At 37.8% G+C, this 27,202-nt stretch overlaps 2 protein-coding genes across 2 annotated transcripts in view; one reads left to right on the forward strand and one right to left on the reverse strand.

Annotated features, from left to right (window-relative positions):
* LOC127867808 (low-density lipoprotein receptor-related protein 1-like) overlaps window positions 1-5,669 on the reverse strand; it is a 37,208-nt gene extending 31,539 nt beyond the window's left edge. The window contains exons 1-2 of the mRNA XM_052409273.1: window positions 5,512-5,669; window positions 3,989-4,119 (exon numbers count right to left, since the gene is read on the reverse strand). Coding sequence (XP_052265233.1) covers window positions 3,989-4,119; window positions 5,512-5,572 — 192 coding nt within the window. The 5' untranslated portion in view covers window positions 5,573-5,669. The remainder of the gene's footprint in view (window positions 1-3,988; window positions 4,120-5,511) is intronic.
* A 465-nt stretch (window positions 5,670-6,134) lies between these two features.
* Window positions 6,135-27,202, forward strand: part of LOC127867812 (equilibrative nucleobase transporter 1-like) — a 28,052-nt gene continuing 6,984 nt past the window's right edge. The window contains exons 1-9 of the mRNA XM_052409281.1: window positions 6,135-6,476; window positions 7,956-8,450; window positions 14,132-14,178; window positions 18,705-18,781; window positions 20,041-20,133; window positions 21,530-21,836; window positions 22,760-22,927; window positions 24,927-25,028; window positions 25,706-25,892. Coding sequence (XP_052265241.1) covers window positions 8,014-8,450; window positions 14,132-14,178; window positions 18,705-18,781; window positions 20,041-20,133; window positions 21,530-21,836; window positions 22,760-22,927; window positions 24,927-25,028; window positions 25,706-25,892 — 1,418 coding nt within the window. The 5' untranslated portion in view covers window positions 6,135-6,476; window positions 7,956-8,013. The remainder of the gene's footprint in view (window positions 6,477-7,955; window positions 8,451-14,131; window positions 14,179-18,704; window positions 18,782-20,040; window positions 20,134-21,529; window positions 21,837-22,759; window positions 22,928-24,926; window positions 25,029-25,705; window positions 25,893-27,202) is intronic.

The following is a 27,202-nucleotide window of genomic DNA, read 5'->3' on the forward strand; positions in this document are numbered from 1 at the left end:
CATGTAGGTACCTTGCATGGACCTCTACCTTTTGATGAGGTTTGAGGTCACTGGGGTCAAGGTCAAGGTCACCGAGGCTAATAATAGATTATTTTAGGTTGTTATTAACACATATATTGACAAAGCGCATAACCGGGGAGCATCCATCAGTTTCACTGATATTCTTGTTGTATTAGTTTTGTGAATGTATTATTTCTTTGAAAGCATAACTATGCATTTGTTGTCGTTGGATAATAAGTGTGCCGCTGAGTTCCAATCAAATGCGTTCAACTGTAAGCATTATTGGCATTTTAAGGCGTGTTTTGGGTCAAACTATTAACAATCCACAAAGTAATTATAGTTTTCAATATGTGTTTACTTTGCATATTTCTTTGACATTTATAAACACATTCTTATGAAGTTGAAACCATAAGTTTACGAGTGTGTTGTTTTTGCGGTGGTTGTGTTTAAGTTCACCAAACCGTCTTCTTTGTTTCCGTTGCAATTGAAGATGTTACATTCGTGGCATTCGTTGCATGTGTCATAAACACTCAGGTGTTTGATGTGGAGATGTCAACGTACCATCGATAAACTGATGTCACATGAAAGTTATCTCTTTAAGCGCGAATAGATTTTGCATCTGTACATTTTGAATTCATGAATTGTCGTACGAGGGCGGTTATAAAACATTTTCTGCGTGAATACATATCAAAAATGAATAAATTTAAATTCAACAAATTTAAGATTTCGTCGGATAAAGCAGAAATAACAAGAAACTTGCATAGAGATACGTTCTTTCAGAGAACTGAGAAAATAATTCGATAACTTTAATATTTGTTGCGCATAGTGCTGAATGTCGCGTTTCATTCACGATATATTTAATACAACAATTGTTCGATATTTGCGTGATCTAATATCGTGTGTCTTTAGCGCACCAATGCGACATTAAACACTTCAAATGTCGTGTGTCGTGTGGCATTACGAAGTCGCGTTCATTGTCGTTTGTCGACTTTTCTTCGTAAGGAACCGGATTTCGTAGACATTTCTTGTATTGGTGTATATTTGAACGAACACGCAGAAAGGGGTTTCCAAGAAACCGATTAATTGAGCCCTTGTTTTGGGGAACTGGGAGTAATGCATGTTCGTTAAGTGTCGTCTCAGATAAGCATGTCAGTCCGCACAGACTTTTCCGCGACGACACATTCAGCTTATTAGGATTTTTTTCGTTAACAAAGTCTATTTTAAACGAAACTTCAGTTTAGGCGGAGAGTGACGTACCGAATGTGCAGTGGACACAGGCTAATCAGCGACGACACTTAATGAACATTGATTACGCTCAGTTTTCTCCAAAGAGGCCCAATTGTACAGATGCAGTTCGATAACTAAAGTGAAACAAAAAATATTCTATCAATTTAATTACATTTACCCGCATATTTATACGAGTTAATTGATTTGATAAGCGCTGCAATGATATGAATTTTTTCATGAACCATAATCTTTAAATGTCACATCTACAAAACTACTGAACATTTCGTAACTTGTACATATGCTCGCTCTTGTCAATTAATCACTTAATCACACAATAACATCACAAGTTACGCATGTAAGCACTTTCAGCCTAAACAGATTTCGCTAAGAAAAGACTTTCATTGACTGAAAAAAGCAAAAAGTGTCGTGCCTGATTAGCCTGTGCGGACTGCACTTGCCAATCTTGGACGACACTTAACGGACATGCATTAAAACCCATTTTTCAGAGCAAGGCCCTATGTGCTTACGTTATGAGAAAGCCATGCTTAATCACTTATATTTATTAATATTTTATTATATGAATAGGCACATCAGCTTCATTTTCACATGACGCCATTAAATGTTGGTATTAAATTAGTTTCCCGATTATAAAATTACGTTAATTCTGGTATTTCCTTACATAATTTATATAACGTGATCTTAATGACGCACCAGTAATACTGTCGGCATAGTTACGGGTCTCATCCGGCTAATTAGGTTTTGCATCGTGATATAAACCACGTTGCAGATTTTAAGCGACTCTGCATACATTCCAAACACAAAACATGGTCAAGCTACGCCCATTGTATCACGAAAGGATTTCGGCCACCAAGTTCAATTTTCAAAATTAATCAAATAGCTCACCAAGATGGACAATTTTCAATAAACGGGTAGAAGCTGGTATTTCATTCCATTAAAAAATTGAGATCGTTTCCAGATTAAGTATTTTCTACGTATGTATACCAGACCATTTTAAAGCAAAATCACTCAGACAGTAGACAGTAAAACGCTAGCCCAAACTGAGAGAGAGAAAGAGATTGGACCCGGCACGCCAACACTTAAAACAAATATACCAACATCGAAGCTGAATGGCAAATATTGAACCTGACAAACCAAAATTTAACCGAACATAACCAAAATACCAACGTTGAAACCGACATGCCAATATTGAAACTGACAACCAAACATTAAAACGGACATGTCAATATTGAAACTGACAACCAAACATTAACACGGACATGCCAATATTGAAACGGACAACTTAACTTTCAAACGGAAATGCCAACGTTTAATCTGACGACCAAACATTCAAACGGACATGTCAATATTGAAACTGACAACCAAACATTCAAACGGACATGTCGATATTGAATTTGACAGCCTAACATTCAAACGAAAATGCCAATATTGTAACTGACAGCATAACATTCAAACGGACATGCCAATATTGAATCTGACAACAAAACATTCAAACGGAAATGTCAATATTGAATCTGACAACCTAACATTTAAACGGAAATGCCAATATTGAATCTGACCTCCAAACATTAAAACGGACATGCCAATATTGAATATAACAACCAAACATTCAAACGGAAATGCCAATCTTGAATCTGACAACCACACATTCAAACGGAAATGCCAATATTGAATCTGTCAACAAAACATTCAAACGGAAATGTCAATATTGAATCTGACAACCAAACATTCAAACGGAAATGCCAATATTGAATCTGTCAACAAAACATTCAAACGGAAATGCCAATATTGAATCTGACAACCAAACATTCAAACGGGCATGCATATATTGAATCTGATAACCAAACATTCAAACGGAAATGCCAATATTGAATTTGACAACCAGACAGTCAAACGGAAATGCCAATATTGAATCTGACAACCTAACATTCAAATGGACATGCCCATATTGAATCTGACAACCAAAGATTCAAACGGACATTCCAATATTGAATCTGACAACCAATAATTCAAACGGAAATGCCAATATTAAATCTGACAACCAAACATTCAAACGGACATGCCAATATTAAATCTGACAACCAAACATTCAAACGGACATGCCAATATTGAATCTGACAACCACACATTCAAACGGAAATGCCAATATTGAATCTGACAACCAAACAGTCAAACGGACATGTCAAAATTGAAACTGACATAACAAAATTAAAACCAACAAGTCAACAATGAAACAACAAATCAAACTTGGAAACCATCATGTTAACATTGAAACTAAAATGGAAATATTTGAACCCCAATGTCATAGTATAAACTAAAATTCAACATTGGAACTGACAATTCAACATTTAAACCGACAAGTCAACATTTGAACCGTCATGCCAATATTTAAACTCCATGTTCAATGTCGGAAATCTAACAAACCATGTACTGCTTAACAAAGAAAACCAACATATGTGTGTCACTTGCGCCCCTCTAAATAATCATATATGAGTTGCGTTCTGGGAAAAATGGGCTTAATGCATGGTTGTAAAGTGTCGTCCCATATTAGCATGTGCGGTACGCACAGGCGAACCAATGATAACAGTTTCCGCCTTTATTGTATTTTTCGTCTGAGGGTAGTCTTTTCTAAACAAAAATCCAATCAATGAGGAAATAGTCGTCCCTTATATGCTAATCTGTGACGAAACATTACGCACATGCATTAAGCCCCGTTTACCCAGAACGAGGCTCACATGCATACCGTGAGGGGCGATGCGGCTGTGATCTTTCCCTGCGGTAGTTCCAGATGCTGGAAGTACATAGACCCATCTTTGTTTTCTAACCACACGAGTCCATGCTCCTCAAACCAGACTTTTAACTTGTCAGAGCTGTCTGTTTGAAACAAAGAAAAATAATTGAGTAGAGCTCTGACAAACGGGCTAAATGTATGTGCGTCAACCCATTTATGCCTAGTGGACTCTCCCATCCTTCTAAATTAATCACTTTATTTCCAAAATTAGGGATGTCTAATATATTTATTTCTATATTTAGAATATTTATTACAGACATTCCTTTAAGCAAACAGTGCAGACCCTGATGAGACGCCGCATCATGCGGCGTCTCATATGGGTCTACGCTGTTTGCCAAGACATTTTTCTAGACGCTAGGCATATATGGGTTAAGTGTCTTCCCAGATAAGCCTGTGCGGACGACCCTTTCCGCCTACACAGGATTTACCTTGAGAAAAGACCTCATTAAAACAAAACATTCCATAAAAACAGAAATTGTCGTCGGTGCCGGTGCGGACTGCACAGTCTAATCTGGGACCACACTTAACGCGCATGCATTTGGCCCGATTTTCTCAATCAAACTAGAAAGTATAGTGGATAATAGCATGATGGGTTTGCTTTAACTGCATGACCCCTTTCTACTATCTTGCGCCGGTTATACTATATCAGGGACCTATACAAACAAACTTTGATTGTATAGGATTTGGGTCATTTAGATTGTTTCATGTACTTTTTGCACAGAGTGGGTGGCAAAAAAGATCTAAGGTTAAACATAGAGGAATTATTTCACAGATTCGAAAAATAACAATTAAAAAATGTCATAGATTCCAACATCAACACATATCAACATTTTTCAACACAATCAACAGATGACGGGTTTAACATATTGTTTAATACAAACAGTCTGACATGGAGTAGAATCTTTATACATGTACTGTAAACAGTGTTTGTAAAACAAACGGGCCGTGCTCTGTGAAAAGGGGATATAAAGAATGAATGTTTAATGAATGTTCGTAAAGTGTCGTCCCAGATTAGCCTGTGCAGTCCGCACAGGCTAATCAGGGGCAACACTTTCCACCTAAACTGGATTTTTGCTAAGAAGGTACTTTCTTTAAACGAAAATAATAATAAAAGAGGAAAGTGTCGTCCCTGATTAGCCTGTGCGGACTGCGCAGGCTAATCTGGGACGACAGTTTACGCACTTGCATTAAACCCCCTTTTCACAGAGCTCGGCCCAAAAACGTGTTCATCGCAGCGGGCAAATGAAGTTTAAACATGTATAATACTTTACTAGACACTTCTATGTCTGATGTATTGGTTTATTCTACGTTCGAACATTTCACCTGTTTGTGCGACTTAATGCAAAATAGTGCTTTTTTAACTATCATAGTATGTCCGACAAAAGAGAATCGTTATGAAAATCTTACAAAAATATAAGAAGACCTTTCTGTTTGATGTTCAGAATCACAAATTATAAATAGAAACGAACACGTACCAACTTCTGTGAATTGAAATATCCATATAAAGAACAAGAAAACATAAAAATGCATTATCATGTCAATTAGGTATTTATTAAGCTCTTAGTTTACACACATATGTTTCAGCGTGAACTAATGCACCGACATATTCGAGTCGTGTCTTAAATACTCGGGCAATTAAGAACGTTTTTAAGTGCCTCTTAGAAACTGTGATGGTATGGCAATCCAGTGCCGTGAATTCTGAAGTAACCAACAAGTCAGTAATGTTGAACTTCCGTTGTACGCATATATTAAGGCAAGAACTAATATGTAAAATCGGAGCTGAAACAACAAACAGGTTTAATGACAAATTAGCTAACCAACGAATTTAAAGATATTTAGTAATCCCATAGAAAAACATTGATGATTTGCAATAATTGCTAAAACGTTTCCTCAAAATAGTATTGATGGCCGCATGCTCATTTGAAGATTTGTGTTGCTTAGAACAAAACATGTGTTTGTTTTTATAATGAGCACACAACACAAAAATCAACGAACTTTATGGATATTTTCATTGTACAACGTTATCTCATTTCGAAAAGGGAGCTAACCATGTACGTCAATACACTCTAATTATTTCACTCGCTCCTTCGACAGCTGAATGCCGATCCGAGCCGAATGTAAACAGGAAACTAATTGTACATAATAACCATATAAATAAGCGTATTTAAAGCGTATTTAAGTTATCTACTGATAACTTAAAGAAGCCGGTATTTACCGGATTAAACACGTATACAATCGATCGTTTAGTGTTGGTGGTTTGTACAGCAGACGATTGTTTGTGTAAGCTGAGCATTGTAAAACAACGAAGTGTAAAACTATCGGATACCCTGACATTGGTTGACCTGTGCAGTGGGAATAAGTGACCCACTTAGCAAACATTAGATTAGTTAACCATACTGTTTACATCTATTAGAGCAAACAGGACTATATGATAATTAAGGTAAGCTTTGCATTTCGTGTGGTTGTTTTCGATAGAAGATTTTAATTAGGTTGTATCTCTGTCTACTCGATTAACATAGATATCGAGGGTCTTAATTGATACTTTCGTACTAATTGTAGTTTTATTTGATATCAAAATTGTAGTTTTATTTGATCAAATCTTGTGAACTGATGATGTTTATATCCGCACCCTCTTTTGTAATCAGTATACGGGGGTGGGGGAGGGGGGGTGGGGGAGGGGGGTTGGGGGCTGGGGAAGTTAAGGCCGAAGGTAGTTCTCAAAGGTCGGATACTCGATATGAAAATTCGTTGTTCCTTACGCAAAAACTGATCATAACAATTACTAAGTACATGTATATTAAATTTAGACAGCAACATCGATATGTGCATAGTATAACTAGCATGCTCGATTGATATGCGTTAAGCGGATTAACCACAAATAATCAGTTCACGCTCCTGTTGCGTTGAAAGGGCTGTAACACAAATAAACTGCTAAATTAACGAACACCACTCTTCATTTAGCCCAATATTGTGGGTCTATACGGTTATCCGGATAGTTACGAGACTCCACACACAGATATCCCGATACGTTTTCGAGTACTCGTTTAAATTCCTGGTATTCATTCTGATTATTGACTTTTCGATGAACAGAAACTACCGTGCCGCGAATACACCTTATATCTCAGCCAACGAACTACACTATATAATACAATACAAACAGTCGGCTGTATATTGCCGAGGAAAAACACAATTAATAAATTACACACATTTGTCTTTTATATTCGCTTCGCCGTCAGGTTTCTTGTTATGATTTTATTTTGACGATTTTCAGAGTCATACGTTTTTTTTAATTTTCGAACAAATCTAGCGGTTCAAGATTGCAATGACCATTTCTATTTGTTTATGACAGACATAAAAACAATTGAACGTAGTTTCAATGTTTCTTACTCTTAAATGTATGCTGGAAATTTAATCAATTCAAAAGTCCTCCCAACTTTCGTGAGTCTAGTTAGGAAAGAAAGGACTTCTAAAACATCTAAATCGACACGCAAACACAACTAGATATTTATGCGCACCGGTCTGTTGCTCACAGTAAGCCAGTAGTTGCAATCTTTCGACAGTTTTACTTAATTTATTTATCCTGTGTAATGTTAAAGGAGCGTGCAATGTGGTTAAAGCTTGGGTGCAATATCTTGTATTCATTTTTTGTCGGTTGCTTCTGAACAAACATTCGGCTGTATATTGCCAAGGGAAAGCACAATTCATAAATTACACACACTTGTCTTTTATATTCGCTTCGCCGTCAGGTTTCTTGTTATGATTTTATTTTGACGATTTTCAGAGCCATACGGCTGTATTTATTTTTCGAACAAATCTAGCGGTTCAAGCATTCAATGACCATTTCTATTTGTTTATTGACATAATACCAATTGAACGTAGAATTACATGTAGATCTCTATTGCATGTTTCTTTCTTTCAGATTCCGCGAACGTACCTTATATCTCAGCCATTAACTACAATATATACTTATCTAAACCATGTTGGTGACGGAGCTGTACAAGCGTTTCCCCGTGCTGGTCACGTGCTGGGCATTCATGGAGGTGATGTTGTTTGCGGGCATGATCTTCGGTTGGGCCTCGCTCGTATTCATATTGAAGGAGGAGCGCTTTTACGTCGACGCATGCTCAAAACACGACCTCACTTCCGGTCGAATTGAAATTGCTATAAACAGCAATTCTTCGGGGCTCGCTAGTCTGTACGAAGTAGATTCCAACCAAGGGTCGTCTAAAAACGTCTCAAATATAACAGACGAGAAAGGGTCGTTACATAATTTCATTAACCAGGGTTGTGCTGAACAGGAGTCGAAACTTAACCTGTGGTTCTCCATTGCGGTCAGTTTCATGTACCTTACCTTTACGGGCATTGGGTACTTGATCCGTTTTCTGGGGACTCGGACGACTCGATTTATATTTTAGTAAGTACTGAAACACTTTTTGATATTCTGAACGAGTGCCATGTTTTGCTGAACCAAATCTTTTTGTTGGCTACTAGTATAAGTAAGTGCCTCGTTTTCAAGTAATCTTAATACTTTTTTAAAGATATGTTTTTACCCGTCCGATGATTTCTTAATTAAGAGTAAATTTGATATGTCAAGTTTACAAACCGCGCACCGAGATATGACTGGTGCAGAGCATATATCAATGTTATCCCTGACGCCATTAATCACCACATAACGATGACCGATTGAAATATTACTGTTATTTTACATGATTTAAACTATTAAAATATAATTAGCTATTCTTAATTTTACATTTCTGACTGAAGACGATGTACTTGTATAAACTGTTTAATTATGTAGAAAAAACACGACTTCGCAATAAATAAGAAAAATCTTTAAACAAGAAATCTGTCCAGAAATGAACGCAGTTTTCCTGCGATTTCAGCGTCTTGCATGCAATCATGTCTACCGTTTACCCATCATGGGAGGTTGCGAGGAGTGTGACAAGGTCAAGCAGTTAGTTAGAGAATTCTCATTGACTATGCTGCGTGATCTGATAAATGATATTCGCACGCATGCTTAATTGCTTCCTTTTCACACGTTATAATTCTAGTTGTTAATAAGTAATATACCCCGTTTGTAAACCGACTGGTGAAATGCCGTATACCAGAAAATAGTGTGCGTTACATTCGCAATCAATCTAAAACGCGTGCACTTCCTTTACACGTGGTTAAAGTATTTACAAATTTATCAAAACCGTATGCTGTCTGTTTTTAAAGGGGCCTTTTCACAGATTTTGGCATGTATTGAAGTTTGTCATTAACTGCTTTATATTGATATATGTAAATATTGGATCTAAAAGCTCAAGTAATGAAACAAGAATACAATTAAAGAAAGGACAAAAAAGGAAGCCTCAACGGGGCTCGAACCACTGACCCCTGGAGCAATGGAGTTAAAGACTACCGCCCTAACCACTCGGCCATCCGCTCTCATATCATGAGTGATCTATTTTATACTTTATATAAGCAATCCTCGTCGTATCACAAAATATAACGACAACAACAGAACTCTCCAAAGTATTCAATCGTTTCGCGTTGCAACGCTTTATATTTTTAAGTTTTTAAATCATCAAATTAAAGATGCTTATAATGGATATTTTAGAGCATGTTAAATGTTCAGTATAACTGTTTCCTCACAAATATCATAACTACAAAGAAAATTTGCGAATCTGAAACATTTTTTTTTTCAATTTTGTAAATTTACCAAAACGTGAAACATATGAACTAACCTCGGTTATGATATAGGCGTCTTCCGTTCCACCTTTCGTAATTTTAGTAACTTAATTATGTAAGAGTCTTGGGTCATATTATGGGTCATCACATAATGCCGCCTCTCGCGCGAACATCTCTCATAAACTTTGAAATAAACACGCACTTACAAACACAAGACAGAGATGGTATTCCGTACCGTCCATTTAATATATAGTGAGTGTCTGCTGACTAGATCTAACTCCGCGCTGTCTTTTTGTATCGAGTTCGAAAGCGACACTCGTGATACATCGACAATGTCCGGAACCTCCATCGTCTTCTGATCCAGGGTGCTATAACAAACGCAAAGGAAAACTTCGGAATCCGGATAGTGACATATATAATCTCGCCCTTCTTTCATTAAGGGCGACACTAGACACACGAAGCGATACACGATATTTTTCGCGACAGTCGCGGCGACGCACGATATTTTTCGCGACAGTCGCGACGACGTACGATATTTTTGCGCGACAGTCGCGGCGACGCACGATATATTTAACACGATATATCGCCCTTGTGTAGGTAACCCAAAAGGCGATATATCGTGTTAAATATATCGTGCGTCGCCGCGACTGTCGCGCAAAATATAGTGCGTCGCCGCGAGTGTCGCGCAAAATATCGTGCGTCGCCGCGACTGTCGCGAAAAATATCGTGCGTCGCTTCGGTGTCGTGTCTCGCGTTCAAAGGGCGACACTAGACACACGAAGCGACGCACAATATTTTGCGCGACAGTCGCGGCGACGCACGATATTTTATTATTCAATTATCGCCCATATTATCCGAATCTCGTGTATCGCGGTCTAATTTCAGACCGCGACACTAGACACACGAATCGATACTCGATATTTTGCGTGACAGTCGCGGCGACGCACGATATTTGAACTGTTCATATATCGCTGTAATAATATCGCCTGTCGACTGTCAAGTTTTCAAAAAATCAGAGGAGACAAAAAGGGGGTATTTTTACGTTATCAAGCATGTGCATCATGTTGTATATACATCGTTTGATATAATATTACTGTGAAACCATTATTATTCGTCCGACATTAATTTTCGCCTTTTTCGTCCTTCGACCGATGGACGAATTCATGATCCTAACGAACAATCATGTACCATATTTGAAACAAATAAGACTGAATTACCGTAGGCATGAGGCATTTAAATCCAGCGTAATCCACGCATATACACAGACTCGAAATTAACACTCGCACACTCGCAAAATGCGAGAAAAAAAAGATTACAAGGTAATTTATAAGCCACTAGTATTTTTTGCAAATAAAGAAATAGTGAAAAATACGAGTTATATTGCTTAATGCGTTCGACGGCGTGAACGCTAAACCGTAGGTCAATTTTTTTGAACGTCCGAATACCCATATGCGGAAGCGCGCACCTTGTTTGTTGACTGGTATACTTATAATACATATACACAGATGGTATTGATATAAAGAACATGAAACAGTCGACTATTCACACTCAAGTTAAATCCGGTTTTGACACAAAGGGGTGTTCATTATACAGTGTACTGACAACTGACATTTCCTGTAAAACGCGAATGCAATAAGGCTGTATCGAATGCGTCGACTTCGTTTAGGTATAATAGTGTTGATTAGCGCTAATTGTTAACAACTTTATTACCCATTGTGTGTATTGTGTTTTTGAGGGGTGTTGCAGATTATACAGCCTACACGCGGCGAATCCGGATTAAAGACAATACTATTAAACGCAATTAAAATATGACGATGTGTGATCAACACCTGACTGAAATATATTCTGCGCTTTGTTACAAATTAATAAAGAACATTTTGATTTGTGTTTGGTTGTTTGGTTTTAGCTGCATCTACTATTTTTGTACATATTCATAAAAACCCGTACCTTTGTTTTTTAAATATGACCAAAATAATTTGCTTACGCTAATTATAACCCATAATGTTCGCACCTTCTCTAATTGGCGCCGATAAAGGTAAAGATTGTTATCAGTTTGACCGTGATAGTAATGGAAAATACTAATTGGCAATTGTCTTCGTTGTTTAAAACACTCGTTAACGATTATTCAGTCCCACTTATCCGCTTATCATAACAAAGAACGTGTCAATGACATGAAATAATAAGGGACAGTTACTATCACCTAAAATAACAGACTTGTTAATTGGCATATGCCAAACAAGGCCCACCTCCTGCAAGTGACTACCAAGTGTCACCTCTCTTTCCCCAGCACGATTTTTTCGCAACCGCGTATTACATGTATTACAAACAAATCGGACGTTGTTTTTTTTCAAAACCAGAAATGGACGAATTTAAGAGCGGACGAAATAGTCATTTTTATGAAAAGGGCGAAATTTTGTGCCGACGAAAATAAATGGTTTCACAGTATTTAATAATAAGGTTTATGTCTGATCAGCAATCAAAATGTATATAATTGATATAGCAAGCTATTCGCTTCTTATACTTCAATCTGGCCATAAATAAATATTTAATATTACATAAATATTTTATATTAACGTATATTTGATGATAGGAAATTCGCTTGGAATAACGATTTTGAATATAACAATGAGTTCCCTATGTTGAGTTATTAGTTGTTCGCTTCTACGGTTCAACGTGCATTACGTGCTTTTTGTTTAAATCATATTAGAAATGAACAAAAATGTAAGTGTGAACTTTATCTGAATATTATTATATGAAATTCATTTATATTATATCTGGAAACCTGTTGAGCAATATGAAACAAACGTGTTGCGCCCTTTAAAAGTGTTTTCGTTAGCCAATATAAATATTATAAAATTGTTGTTTGCACTGTATGCAGTTTTATTTATACCGATAATTTATTTGATAAAGCATTATAAAAGGTATTTAAAAGGTAAAACAATACCAGCAACAAAAATACCGTCTTATTAATGTATCAATAGACTGGACATTGAAGTTGCTCGTCAATTTATAGGATAACCTATAAATGATGACTACACATGCACTGAAAAGGAATCTTCTGGTTTCATATTGATGTCTTACTTGAGTTTAACGTTATCTATAAATCTGCAATCCTATTGGAAGTGATACAGATTATTATGATATATTATATTAGAATTGATAGAAATTTTACTCCATTGTTCAAATTTCTGAATAGTTTTAAACATATATCCTTGCCAATATAATTATATCAAAATTATTATGAAAATTAATTAATTTCTACTCGGTTAACTAATGCTAGAAAAATCTTTTATCAGTGTGTCGAGGGTTAAAAATTAGTGTAACACCATTTAAAAAACTTGACAGTCGGCAGGCGATATTATTACAGCGATATTTGAACAGTACAAATATCGTGCGTCGCCGCGACTATCGCGCAAAATATCGATTATCGTTTCGTGTGTCTAGTGTCGCGGTCTGAAATTAGATCGCGATACCCGAGATTCTGATTATATGGGCGATATTTGAATAATAAAATATCGTTCCTCGCCGCGACTGTCGCGCAAAATATCGTGCGTCGCTTCGTGTGTCTAGTGTCGCCCTTTTAAAGCAAGACACGACACACGAATCGATACACGATATTTTTGGCGACAGTTGCGGCGACGCACGATATTTTTGGCGACAGTCACGGCGACGCACGATATTTTTCGTGACCGTCGCGGCGACGCATGATAGTTTGCGCGACAGTCGCGGCGACGCACGATATATTTAACGCGATATATCGCTTTTTGGGCTACTGGGCTACCTACACAAGGGCTATATATCGTGTTAAATATAGCGTGCGTCGACGCGACTGTCGCGCACAATATCGAGCGTCGCCGCGACTTTCGCGAAAAATATCGTGTATCGCTTCGTGTGTCTAGTGTCGCCCTTGATTAAAGAAGGGCGAGATTATATATGGCACTATCCGGATTCCGTACGGAAAAAACAGATAACACCCGATCTCTCGGAAGGCTACTGTGTGTTAACCGGTCTAACCGGATTATCAATAATGTTTACACTTCGTATATTTTACGCGTACATTTTACACCACTTTACATTAACGAAAATTCAGTCTGCGAAAGCATTGAAATGTGTGTACACCACATTGACAGTTTCTGCATTACACTGGTGTATGGACATACATATATAGGTTAATTTAATAATGTCGTCTACAATAAGACATCAAACAAAACATTGGTCTTCTGACAAGTTGTGCGCATGTGTTTGTTGTAAATAACGTTTTGTGTATAATTGTATATTTGCGTAAATATTAATAAAAATATCGTTATTATTATTATTGTTATTATTTAAACATTAGTATTATGATGATTATCGAAATCATCTTCATCAATAGTTTAATGTTGTTGTTGTTATGTTTTTAACGACCCAACACTCTGTTTTTTACAGTGCTATTTACCTCACGGGAACAATGTGTTTAGCCTTTGCAACTCCAGGTAACGTGGATATTTCGATACATATTACAATATTAAATAAGAACATTAAGCTATCATGTAATCTTTAGTTTTTTATACTTAAGTTATGCCACTATGTGTTTGGCAAAACATAAACTTATTTCATATGATATCGGACTTTAATTCATAAAAATATCCCATACTGAAAACATAGTGACTTTATTTCTAACGCGTTGTTAGCTCATCTGAGCACATTGTGCTCATTGTGCTCTATGGGGATACCGTGATATCCATCGTTCGTCAGGGTGACGTCATTGTGCTCTATGGGGATACCGTGATGTCCATCGTTCGTCAGGGTGACGTCATTGTGCTCTGTGGGGATGCCGTGATGTCCATCGTTCGTCAGTGTGACGTCATTGTGCTCTATGGGGATAACGTGATGTCCATCATTCGGTAGTGTGACGTCATTGTGATCTTTGGGGATAACGTGATGTACATCGTTCGGCAGTGTGACGTCATTGTGCTCTATGGGGATGCCGTGATGTACATCGTTCGTCAGTGTGACGTCATTGTGCTCTATGGGGATGCCGTGATGTACATCGTTCGTCAGTGTGACGTCATTGTGCTCTATGGGGATGCCGTGATGTACATCGTTCGTCAGTGTGACGTCACTGTGCTCTATGGAGATACCGTGATGTCCATCGTTCGTCAGTGTGACGTCATTGTGCTCTATGGGGATACCGTGATGTACATCGTTCGTCAGTGTGACGTCACTGTGCTCTATGGGGATGCCGTGATGTACATCGTTCGTCAGTGTGACGTCATTGTGCTCTATGCGGATGTCGTGATGTACATCGTTCGTCAGTGTGACGTCATTGTGCTCTATGGGGATGCCGTGATGTCCATCGTTCGTCAGTGTGACGTCATTGTGCTCTATGGGGATGCCGTGATGTACATCGCTCGTCATTGTGACGTCATTGTGCTCTATGGGGATGCCGTGATGTACATCGTTCGTCAGTGTGACGTCATTGTGCTCTATGGGGATGCCGTGATGTCCATCGTTCGTCAGTGTGACGTCATTGTGCTCTATGGGGATGCCGTGATGTACATCGCTCGTCATTGTGACGTCATTGTGCTCTATGGGGATGCCGTGATGTACATCGTTCGTCAGTGTGACGTCACTGTGCTCTATGGGGATGCCGTGATGTACATCGTTCGTCAGTGTGACGTCACTGTGCTCTATGGGGATGCCGTGATGAACATCGTTCGTCAGTGTGACGTCACTGTGCTCTATGGGGATGCCGTGATGTACATCGTTCGTCAGTGTGACGTCATTGTGCTCTATGGGGATGCCGTGATGTACATCGTTCGTCAGTGTGACGTCATTGTGCTCTATGGGGATGCCGTGATGTCCATCGTTCGTCAGTGTGACGTCATTGAGCTCTATGGGGATGCCGTGATGTCCATCGTTCGTCAGTGTGACGTCATTGTGTTTTATGGGGATGCCGTGATGTCCATCGTTCGTCAGTTAACGTCATTGTGCTCTATGGGGATGCCGTGATGTACATCGTTCGTCAGTGTGACGTCATTGTGCTTTATGGGGATACCGTGATGTACATCGTTCGTCATTGTGACGTCATTGTGCTCTATAGGGATACCGTGATGTACATCGTTAGTCAGTGTGACGTCATTGTGCTCTATGGGGATACCGTGATGTACATCCTTCGTCAGTGTGACGTCATTGTGCTCTATGGAGATACCGTGATGTCCATCGTTCGTCAGTGTGACGTCATCGTGATCTATGGGAATACCGTGATGTACATCATTTGTCAGTGTGACGCCATTGTGATATATCGTGATACTGTGATGTCCATCGTTCGGCAGTGTGACGTCATTGTGCTCTATGGGGATACCGTGATGTACATCGTTCGTCTGTGTGACGTCATCGTGATCCATGGGGATACCGTGACATCATTGTGCTCTATGGGGATACGGTGATGTCCATCGTTCGGCATTGTGACGTGAGTCCGTCCGCGAACTTTATCTTGAAACGAATTCTCAACAAGTACTCGGAATAATTTGACGGAACTAACGAAATTTTCAATGGGTCGATTTCTATTCGGCCACATAGACATTTGTTCAAATCATCCCCCTGATGTCAAGTTGGTCCCGCCCTTGGCGTATTTTTTTATAAAGACTTAACTAGCAAAACGAATTTTTCCTCAGTAAAAGTACAATGTTCAAAGGTGTATTCTCTGGTACGCAGTACAAGATAGTAATCCTCATTAAATCCCTGCCGTTATAACTAACCACCTGATGATAGCCGAGCCACGTGTTACAATAATTTTTCTATCATTATTTTTCCTTTTTTTTAATTAATAGTAATTTTTTATTACAATCTAAACTAATACACTATTTTCAAAATAAGCCTCTGTGCGTTTATTTTTTAAGTTGAAATGTAAACTAACATAGCAACATATGTTCAAACAAATCCCCTGTCGTCTAAAATTGACCCAAACCACGGTTCTCGAGCTACACTGTCTCTTGTAAGCGTGCACGGATCCTCATAGTCCTCTTGTTAGAACAAAAGTAATATATTTACATGTCCTTCGCCATAAATAAATGTTAACTTGTTTTGCCCGTTAAAAGGAAAAAATCAAGGGAATTATACTTAATTATATATAATATTTAGACATAGGTATATCAAATATTTTATGGGACGGAAATTGGTTGTTTCGTGTACATATGAAAGTTCATATTTTCATTTCTACAGTCATTGATGTTTGCTTTAAAGGTAATTATCGTCTGCGTGGTATAAACAGACGTTTAATAAGGCACGGTTATCTCTCTTAAAATAATGCCCAATATGGTCTTAAAATGATACCTTTTTTGCGACATGTTGATACTTCGTGTTAAATAGTCTGTAAGCTATTTCATCAAAGATGACATAACCGTGTGTTTACCCTTTAAACTTAACAATTAACAACCGGGATTTTTACGTTATATATTTATGTGTACACGCATATGTAAAGTAATATACCTTTTGACAAAAAATATAGACAAACAAGCTTTGTCAGAAACGTAACGTACTAAACAATCAACATTTACCATAAATGCAAAAATTAACTCCGATTATTCATCTACACTAAGAAATGTTTTATCCTGTAACGCAATCATTAAATCTTCAATTGTTATACACATTAGTTTGAAATAGCATTAAATCTGCAATTGATATACACGTTAGTTTGAAATAGCATTAAATCTGCAATTGTTATTTTGAAATAGCATTAAATCTGCAATTGTTAAACACATTAGTTTAAAATAGCATTAAATCTGCAATTGTCATACACATTAGTTTGAAATAGCATTAAATCTGCAATTGTTATACACATTAGTTTGAAATAGCATTATATCTTCAATAGTTATACACATTAGTTTAAAATAGCATTAAACCTGCAATTGTTATACACACTAGTTTGAAATAGCATTATATCTTCAATAGTTATACACATTAGTTTAAAATAGCATTAAACCTGCAATTGTTATACACACTAGTTTGAAATAGCATTAAACCTGCAATTGTTATACACATTAGTTTGAAATAGTATTAAATCTTCAATTGTTATACACATAAGTTTGAAATAGTATTAAATCTTCAATTGTTATACACATTAGTTTGAAATAGCATTAAATCTTCAATTGTTATACACATTAGTTTGAAATAGCATTAAATCTTCAATTGTTATACACATTAGTTTGAAATAGCATTAAATCTTCAATTGTTATACACATTAGTTTGAAATAGCATTATTTCTTCAATTGTTATACACATTAGTTTGAAATAGCATTAAATCTGCAATTGTTATACACATTAGTTTGAAATAGCATTAAATCTGCAATTGTTATACACATTAGTTTGAAATAGCACTTAATCTTCAATTGTTATACACATTAGTTTGAAATAGCATTAAATCTTCAATTGTTATACACATTAGTTTGAAATAGCATTAAATCTGCAATTGTAATACACATTAGTTTGAAATAGCATTAAATCTGCAATTGTTATACACATTAGTTTGAAATAGCATTATATCTTCAATTGTTATACACATTAGTTTGAAATAGCATTAAATCTTCAATTGTTATACACATTCGTTTGAAATAGCATTAAATCTTCAATTGTTATACACATTAGTTTGAAATAGCATTAAATCTTCAATTGTTATACACATTAGTTTGAAATAGTTTTAAATCTTCAATTGTTATACACATTAGTTTGAAATAGTATGAGCCTCACTCTGGGAAATCTGGGATTAATGCATGCGCTTAAGTTTCGTCCTAGATTAGTGACGGCACTTCCAGTTAGACTTGATTTTCGTTTTGAAGAGACTTCCTTAAAATGAAAAATATCATAATAGCGGAAAGCGTCGCTCAAGATTAGCCTGTACAGGCTTATCTGGGACGCCCGTTTTGCACATGCTTTAAGTCCAGTTTCCTAGAACGCGACTCCTATATGTGTCGCATGTTGTTTGTATACGCAGATCACATCTCGGTATATTGCCTTGTAGAGACGCCCTGGTTGCTGCTTCCCGGTCTGGCGTGTATGGGAACCGGCGGTCTGACAATGCTCGCTACCAACCTCCAGGTATCAGGTTTTTATTTATAGTTATATTTATTCAGTTATTCATTTTATGCTAAATAGTGAGGAAAATGTTCCGAAAGATAAGTGTAATAAGATTATCTGCCGACCGTTTTATTCATCTTTTAGGGGTATTCCACTACGACCAGATTCTCCACGATTTGTCGATTTGTTTAGATTTTTAATATTTTGAGGTCGGGGACATTCGTAGCTCAATCGGCGAAGGTCCTAACTCATTCGTAGCTAGTCGTGGGCCGGTGGTAAGTGATTCCTGCAACTCGTGAGCTCCCGAAAAATCGTTTCCAGATTTGAAACGTGTTTAAAATTTGGCCGGTACCTCCAAGACTGAATTTAATCGCAGTTGACTCGTAACAGCGTCGTAGTGCGTTCTTGTGCATCATAATGGAATCGTAGGTAATTCGCGACTCAATCCGGAAATCGGTGATCACGTGATCTGTCTACGAATCAGCTACGACTTTGTCAAGACTCTCACGAGTTCGCCCCGAGTGAGTTGCGAGCCCGCTAAGATTCTCGTGATTTAGATCAAGACTCTCACGAGTTCATCCCGAGTGAGTTGCGAGCCCGCTAGTAGAATACCCCTATTAGATTGAATAAACGGGGATTTAGATTCGATGTTTTTTCCAATTGGTCCGTATGGCACAATACATAGGGACACAACTTTGAACATGTTCATAATGAATTCTTAAGTTTATTTGAAGACAGAGGCAAGCAGTGCTCACGGTGAGTTATTTTGTTCATGGCATGTCCGGCGTCCGCTGTCGTGTGTCGTTCATCGTCAATTTTTAGCTCTTTACCACTCTAGAGGCGGAGATTTTCATCCAATGTTGATGAATGTATATCTCGACAATATCTAGGCCGAATTCGAATCTGGGTCACTTGCGTTGGAAAACTAGGTCACCAGGGAAATCTGGAAAAACCTTATAACCACTCTAGATACCACATATATGACTAAATCAAAATTAAACCGCAAGCGAACCTTTATCTTAACAACATAAAGGTAAACTTCGAGTCTGGATCACGTGCGTCCTTATTTTATTTTACATGGTCAAATCTTTAAAAAAAAAAAACACTCTAGACGCCACATTCATAACGCAATCTTCAATAAAATATTTTTTCATTTTCCAGAGGCTGAATTATGTGAGGACCCGGAGTGTGTCCTAGTGTTATCCGGGCAGCCAAACTGCGCAACTCACATGTTTGCCGCTCTAATGTCTTGTGTTGTCCTGAGGTGTTGTGTATTTCAGGTCGCAGATCTGCACCCACACCTGCGAGGGACCATCGTAGCCATCTTCACGGGCCTTTTCGACTTCTCGTCTGTCAACAAACAGCTCATAAGGGTACGCCGTCACTCACAGTTCTCATTAAAGAAAAGACGCTTCTGCAAGCATAAATGATTTTCAAATTATTCTGAAATATTATCTAAACATCAGACTATTGTCTGTTCATCTCATAATCTTAGCGATTCGGCTCGAAGTGGTGTTATGGATATGATGTCCGCCTAGCGACCGGGGGTCACGGGTTCGATCCCCTCTTTGGCTGCGTTCGTTAGATCCCCCTCAAAGACACAAAATACTGGTTCAAGGCCCTGACTTCTCTTCTGTCAACTAACAGCTTATCATTGTACGCCTTCACCCGAACATGACACCACAATTCATTAGTGTCTTGTTCTGAGAAATCTGGGCTTAATTCATGTGCGTAAAGTGTCGTCCCAGATTAGCCTGTGCAGTCCGCACAGGCTAATCAGGGACGACACTTTCCGCTTTAATGATATTTTTAGTTTTTAGGAAGAACCTCCTTACCGAAAATCAAGTTTAGACGGAAAGTGTCGTCCCTGATTAGCCTGTGCGGACTGCACAGGCTAATCTGGGACGACACTTTACGCTCTTGCATTATGACCAGCTTTCACAGAACAAGACACAAATTTAGCTCCTCGTTCTGGGAAAACTTGGCATCATGAATGTGCGTAAAAGTTCATCCCAGATATGCACGTGCAGTCAAAACAGGAAAATAAAACATTTTTCCGCCTACACTGGATTCTCACTTAGTAGAGACTTTACTAAAACGAGAAATTCCATAAAAGCGGATAGTGTCGTTACTGATAAGCCTGCGCGGACTGCTTAAGAGACATGCATTAAGCCCTGTTTTCATGGAAGCGGTGTGTATAAGTTCGTATACCCAAATTGACGCGTCAGAACTAAAAACAAAAGGATTTTTCTTCTGCAGCAGAAAAAAATGCTGCTCGAGCAGCATTTTGTTCTGCTGCAGCAGAAGTTAAAGTTTCGACCCCTTTCGTGCGCCATAGGAATCTACATACAAGCTGACCCAGTATTTGTATCTGTGGATGAGGTGGGTTTTCCCAAGCTGTGGAGATCCGTATTTAAATGCTCACTAAACTGATCACGTCCATGCTGTTTGAGACATTCAAATGAACACGTGGTAGTACATATATTTGTTACTTTACTAGAATGACATCAGATTAATCCTTGACTCTTACTGGAGAGGAGCTTAAACTAAATAATGTTTCCTGTATGTATAAATTGTAAGATTTAACAATATTTACTTATATGCAAAGCCTTCATACATTCGTATGTAAAAACACCTCTGTTCATGCAAGTCTCAACCATTTACGTCATACATATAATGGAACACATGGTCGCAAACATTCTGTATTTTGAATGTGGAACGCCCTTCGCTCTGCCCACGTAACGAATTACATCTTTTATACGCATTCAGATAGCATTTGAAAGTGGAATCGCCCGTCGCTCTGCCTACATCTTTTACGCCCTTCTTTTCGCCATCATAATCGCCATCAGCACGTGTTTTTTCCTGCCCGTGAGGAGCATCGACGCAGAACACCTCGAAAATATCAAACGCCGTCGCCGACAAAGAGCAGGCTCGGAGAAACTCGATAATTTACCGGAGAACGCACTGGTCCACCAGGAGACCGACCTCATCCCTTCGATGGAAATGGAGGTGAACGGTCGTGCTGAGAATGAAGTTGGTCTGCTGAAACCAGAGGACAAAGACTTGGCGTCTTCAGGTAATTTCGGGCTTTTCGGTTAGTTTGTTTTAATGCATGTGCGAACAGAGTCGTGCCAGATAAGCGTGTTCAGTCGGCACAGGCTAAACAGGTGCGACACTTAACGCTTGTATGGTATTTTTCGTTTAAAGGAAGTCTCTTGATAAAAATCCATTTAGGCGGAAAGTGTCTTCCCTGAGTAGCCTGTGCGGACTGCCCAGGCTTATCTTGGAAGACACTAAACACACATGTATTAGGCCCTTTTTCCAGAGCTAGGTTCATCTGTAGTCTTCCACGTGTGTAATGTGTCTATAAAATATTGGAATGTCGATTTACAGAAAATTGGCGGTCATGGGTAAATTTAAATTAATGTCCCCCGTAATATTTATTTATTTATTTGTACCTGACTGTTATCTTATGTGAATCTTTGCGCAAACTGACGAAAACTAAATTGAGCAGTGCTCTGTGAAAAAGAGGTTTAATGCATGTGTTGTCCAAGATTAGCCTGTGCAGTCCACACAGGCTAATCAGGGGCAACACTTTCCGCTTATATGATATTTTTCGTTAACTGAAAGTCTCTTCTTAGCAAAAATCCAGTTATGGCGGAAAGTGTCGTCCCTAATTAGCCTGTGCGGAGGGCACAGGCTAATCAATGACGACACTTTACTAGTATTCACATGCATTAAACCCCTTTTTCTTAGAGCGAGGCTCAATTATACTTTAGTATTTATTTGGTTTATACATGTTAGTTTCTACTGTTAACACAGTTAACCTGATTGGCGTTAGTTATTATACAGTAGTTGACATATTTAGTGTTAAGCTGTCACGAATATAACCGTCATAACGACGTCAAACATACAGCTAAATACCAACTTAATTGTAAAATTATATAAAATTATAAGGCTATTTCCAATATCATGAGCGCCCTTATTTGCCTATTCCAGGACTAAGCAATACGGACGAGGTCAAGCCCGGTGTCATGTCCTCCATTTTGACCTTGACCTTTATCCTCCACCTGTTCTGGTTGTTCGTCCATGCCGTGAGGTTCGTGACCTTCATTGGACTGATGAACGTGTGGCTGGAGAAAATATACCAGGGAGATGAGGCCAAAGGTGAATAGTGAAATACGCGTTCCAAACGCGTTTCATCCCATATTTGCAATAGCATTGATTTCGTCATCCCGATAGGGTAGCATATAGTAATTGAACTGTCAGTCCATTTGTCTGTCTGTCTGTCCGTCCGAAAACTTTAACATTGGCCATAACTTTTTCAATATTGAATATAGCAACTTGATATTTGGCATGCATGTGTATCTTATGAAGCTGCAAACTTTGAGTGGGAAAGGTCAAGGTCATCCTTCAAGGTCAAAAGTAAAAAAAATATAATCCAAGGGAAGTCATAAGCTTTAAAATGGAGATAATTTCTAAACCTGCCAAATGATATATTGAAATTTTATTTCAAAGCGGCGCAATAGCGGGCATTGTATTTCTGACAAACACGTCTCTTGTTTTCATTAAAAAGATCTCGCTGAAACGGCCGTTTTTATTTTAGTAAACTTGGCTGGAATGTCAATGGGGTAGTCCTTCCAAATTAAATTCATTAAAAAGAATATCTTAAAAATTGTTGTATTTCTAGTCGTTGATTGCATGTTGCTGTTGTATTTCTAGTTGTTGATTGCATGTTGGTGTTGTATTTCCAGTTGTTGATTGCATATTTCTAGTCGTTAATTGCATGTTGATGTTGAATTTATAGTCGTTGATTACATGTTGATGTTGTATTTCCAGTCGTTTATTGCATGTTGATGTTGTATTTCTAGTCGTTGATTGCATGTTGATATTGTATTTCCAATCGTTTATTGCATGTTGATGTTGTATTTCCAGTCGTTGATTGCATGTTGATGTTGTATTTCTAGTCGTTGATTGCATAATGATGTTGTATTTACAGTTGTTGATTGCATGTTGATGTTGTATTTCCTGTAGGTGATTGCATGTTGATGTTGTATTTCCAGACGTTGATTGCATGTTGGTGTTGTATTTCCAGTCGTTGATTGCATGTTGATGTTGTATTTTCAGTCGTTGATTGCATGTTGATGTTGTATTTCCGGTCGTTGAGTGCATGTTGGTGTTGTATTTTCAGTCGTTGATTGCATGTTGGTGTTGTATTTCCGGTCGTTGTTTGCATGTTGGTGTTGTATTTCCAGACATTGTTTGCATCTTGGTGTTGTAGTTCAAATCTTTGATTACACGTTGTTGTATTTCAAGTTGATGATTGCACGTTGTTGCTGTATTTACAGTAGTTGATTGCATGTTGATGTTGTATTTCTATTCGTTGATTGCATGTTGATGTTATATTTCTAGTTGTTGATTGCATGTGAGTGTTGTTTTTCCAGTTGTTGATTGCATGTTGATGTTGTATTGCATGTAGGTGATTGTATGTTGATGTTGTATTTCTATTCGTTGATTGCATGTTGATATTATATTTCTAGTCGTTGATTGCATGTTGGTGTTATTTTTCCAGTTGTTGATTGCATGTTGGTGGTGTATTTCTAGGCGTTGATTGCTTGTTGATTTTGTATTTCCTGTCGTTGATTGCATATTGATGTTGTATTTCCAGTCGTTGATTGCATGTTGATGTTGTATTTCCTGTAAGTGATTGCCTGTTGATGTTGTATTTCCAGTCGTTGATTGCATGTTGGTGTGGTAATCTAGTCGTTGGTTGCATGTTGGTGTTGTGTTTCAGTCGTTGATTGTATGTTGGTGTTGTATTTCCGGTTGTAGTTTGCATGTTGGTGTTGTATTTTCAGTTGTTGATTGCATGTTGGTGTTGTATTACCAGTCGTTGGTTGCATGTTGGTGTTGTATTTTCAGTCGTTGATTGCATGTTGATGTTGTATTTCTAGTCGTTGATTGCATGTTGATGTTTTATTTCTAGTCGTTGATTGCATGTTGGTGTTGTATTTCCAGACATTGTTTGCATCTTGGTGTTGTAGTTCCAATCGTTTATTGTTGTATTTCAAGGCATTGATTGCATGTTGATGTTGTATTTCCAGTCGTTGATTGCATGTTATTTTTGTATTTCCAGACGTTGATTACATGGTGTTGTTTTTTCCAGTCGGTGAGATGCTGGGAATTTACTCCTACATGACCATGGGCGCCATCGGAACAGCCTTGCTGTGCGGCTCTGTGTATGACTACATCCGCAAGAAGTACCTTAGTAAGTGCTATCTCCTTTTTAACTTTCAGCATTGTTTGACTATGTAACAATTAGTTTTGACAATACCGCTTGATACGATGTCGATCTCAACTCTACAGGTGTTTGAATAACACAATAAGTTTGAATACTCCTTAACAATGGTTGACTTTTGTCAAAATAAATATTCATGGCTTTATAGTTGAGCATGTTAAATTAACAATATTGATTCTCAGTAGTCTTTAAAACTTTTTAAATATACAGCTGACATGTTGTTGTGTTAAAAATCTATGAAAAACAAAATCCTTCCTGTTAGAGCAATGATGTTACAATTTTAAGTTATCTTTCGATTGAATCATGTTTACCTTTTACTGTTCAACTTGTCTTGTTCACGCACTTTTGATACCGAAAAGCATTTGAAACGTTTATTAAAAAGTATAAATATTTATATAATAATGGTTTTTGGGGTTAACGATCATACGTATTTAATTAAAAATGCTTTAGTTATATATGTTTTTATAAACATTATTTATATTTCTACACACTAAAATGAACGAAATAATAGCCTTTTAAAAATATTTTTATATATGTGTATCTTTTTTGGTCGTATAAAAAAATTCTAATTGGGTAAATATATTTTTCTAATTGACTATTTTTGCAAGCGGTCCATTGATTGTGCCCGTTTTATTTCTCTCGAACAGACTCCAGTCCCATCAAGCGCGTGTACGTTCCGGTTGTGTTGCCCATGTGCCTGGTGATATGTTACTCCATGGCGACCACCGTCATGTGCATGATCCCCAACGTAGTGGCGCCATACATCGCCTTTACGTTCTTCACATTCTTGCGCTCGGCTTTATTCACAGTTGCCGTTGCGTTCGTCGGAGATGCGTAAGTTGACCTTCAATCGATGCTAGCTCTTGTTCAATCATAGCTGAATAAATCTGCAATTTTCGCCTATCATCGCAAAAGGACAGCACGTGTTGTAAGAGTTTATACTTAAGAGCATGTGGATTTTGTTAGCTCATCTATTTTTTTTTTAAATTATGAGCTATTGTCATCACCTTGGCGTCGGCGTCCAGTTAAGTTTCGCGTTTAGGTCCACTTTTGTCATAAAGTATCAATGCTATTGCATTCAAACTTGGTACACTTACTTACTATCATGAGGGGACTGGGCAGGCAAAGTTAGATAACTCTGGCGTGCAGTTTGACAGAATTATGTGCCTTTTTTATACTTAGAAAATTGAAAATTTTGGTTAAGTTTTGTGTTAAGGTCCATTTTATTCCTTAAGTATCAAAGCTATTGCTTTCATACTTGCAACACTTCCTAACTATCATAAAGGGACTGTGCAGGCCAAGTTATGTAACTCTTGACTAGCATTTCGACAGTATTATGTTCCCTTTTTATACTTAGAAAATTGAAAATTTGGCTAAGTTTTGTGTTTAGGTCCACTTTATTATAAAATATCAAAGTTATTTACTAACTATCATAAGGGGACTGTGCAGGCAAAGTTATGTAACTCTGACTGGCATTTTGACGAAATTATGGGCCCTTTATACTTAGAAAATTAAAAATAACTTTTGTGTTTTGGTCCACTTTACCCCTAAAGTATCATAGATATTGCTTTCATACTTGGAACACTCGAGGGACAGTAAGCCCTCCCCCCCCCCCCCCCCCGAAACATTTTTTTTTAACATGGTGTTTTTTTGCATTTTTTTTTGCATTTTTGGAAGATAATGTAATAATTGACCACACCCCCACACTATACACCCCTCTCCACTCCACCCTTCCCTCCTTTGTGATTGAAATTGAGATAGGTCACTTTACCTTTAAAAAGAAAAATAGATGAGCGGTCTGCACCCGCAAGGCGGTGCTCTTGTTTTTGATTTTGGATGGTTGGAAATTAAACTTTTTTGTCAGGCCCTCTGGTGGAGAGCTCGCGCAACGCTCCAGTACATGTGCTGTGTGCGTCTGAGATTTCCGGACTGTTACTTTGTCATTCATGATTTAATTTTAAAATCACTTTCGACAAATGTTCACCATTATATGAGTGTTGGGTGTAACATTTTGAAAATAGAGGTTAAAGGTTTAATTTGTTCCTTCAGCTGGTCCAGAATGTAACTCTGCAATTTTTTAAATAACACAGATGTTCACCATGAGGTCCCCACACCTAAAACTTGTAGGTCACACTTTGTGGTCA

This window comes from Dreissena polymorpha, chromosome 2 (assembly GCF_020536995.1).
Source record: "Dreissena polymorpha isolate Duluth1 chromosome 2, UMN_Dpol_1.0, whole genome shotgun sequence".
Taxonomy (NCBI): Eukaryota; Metazoa; Mollusca; class Bivalvia; order Myida; family Dreissenidae; genus Dreissena; species Dreissena polymorpha.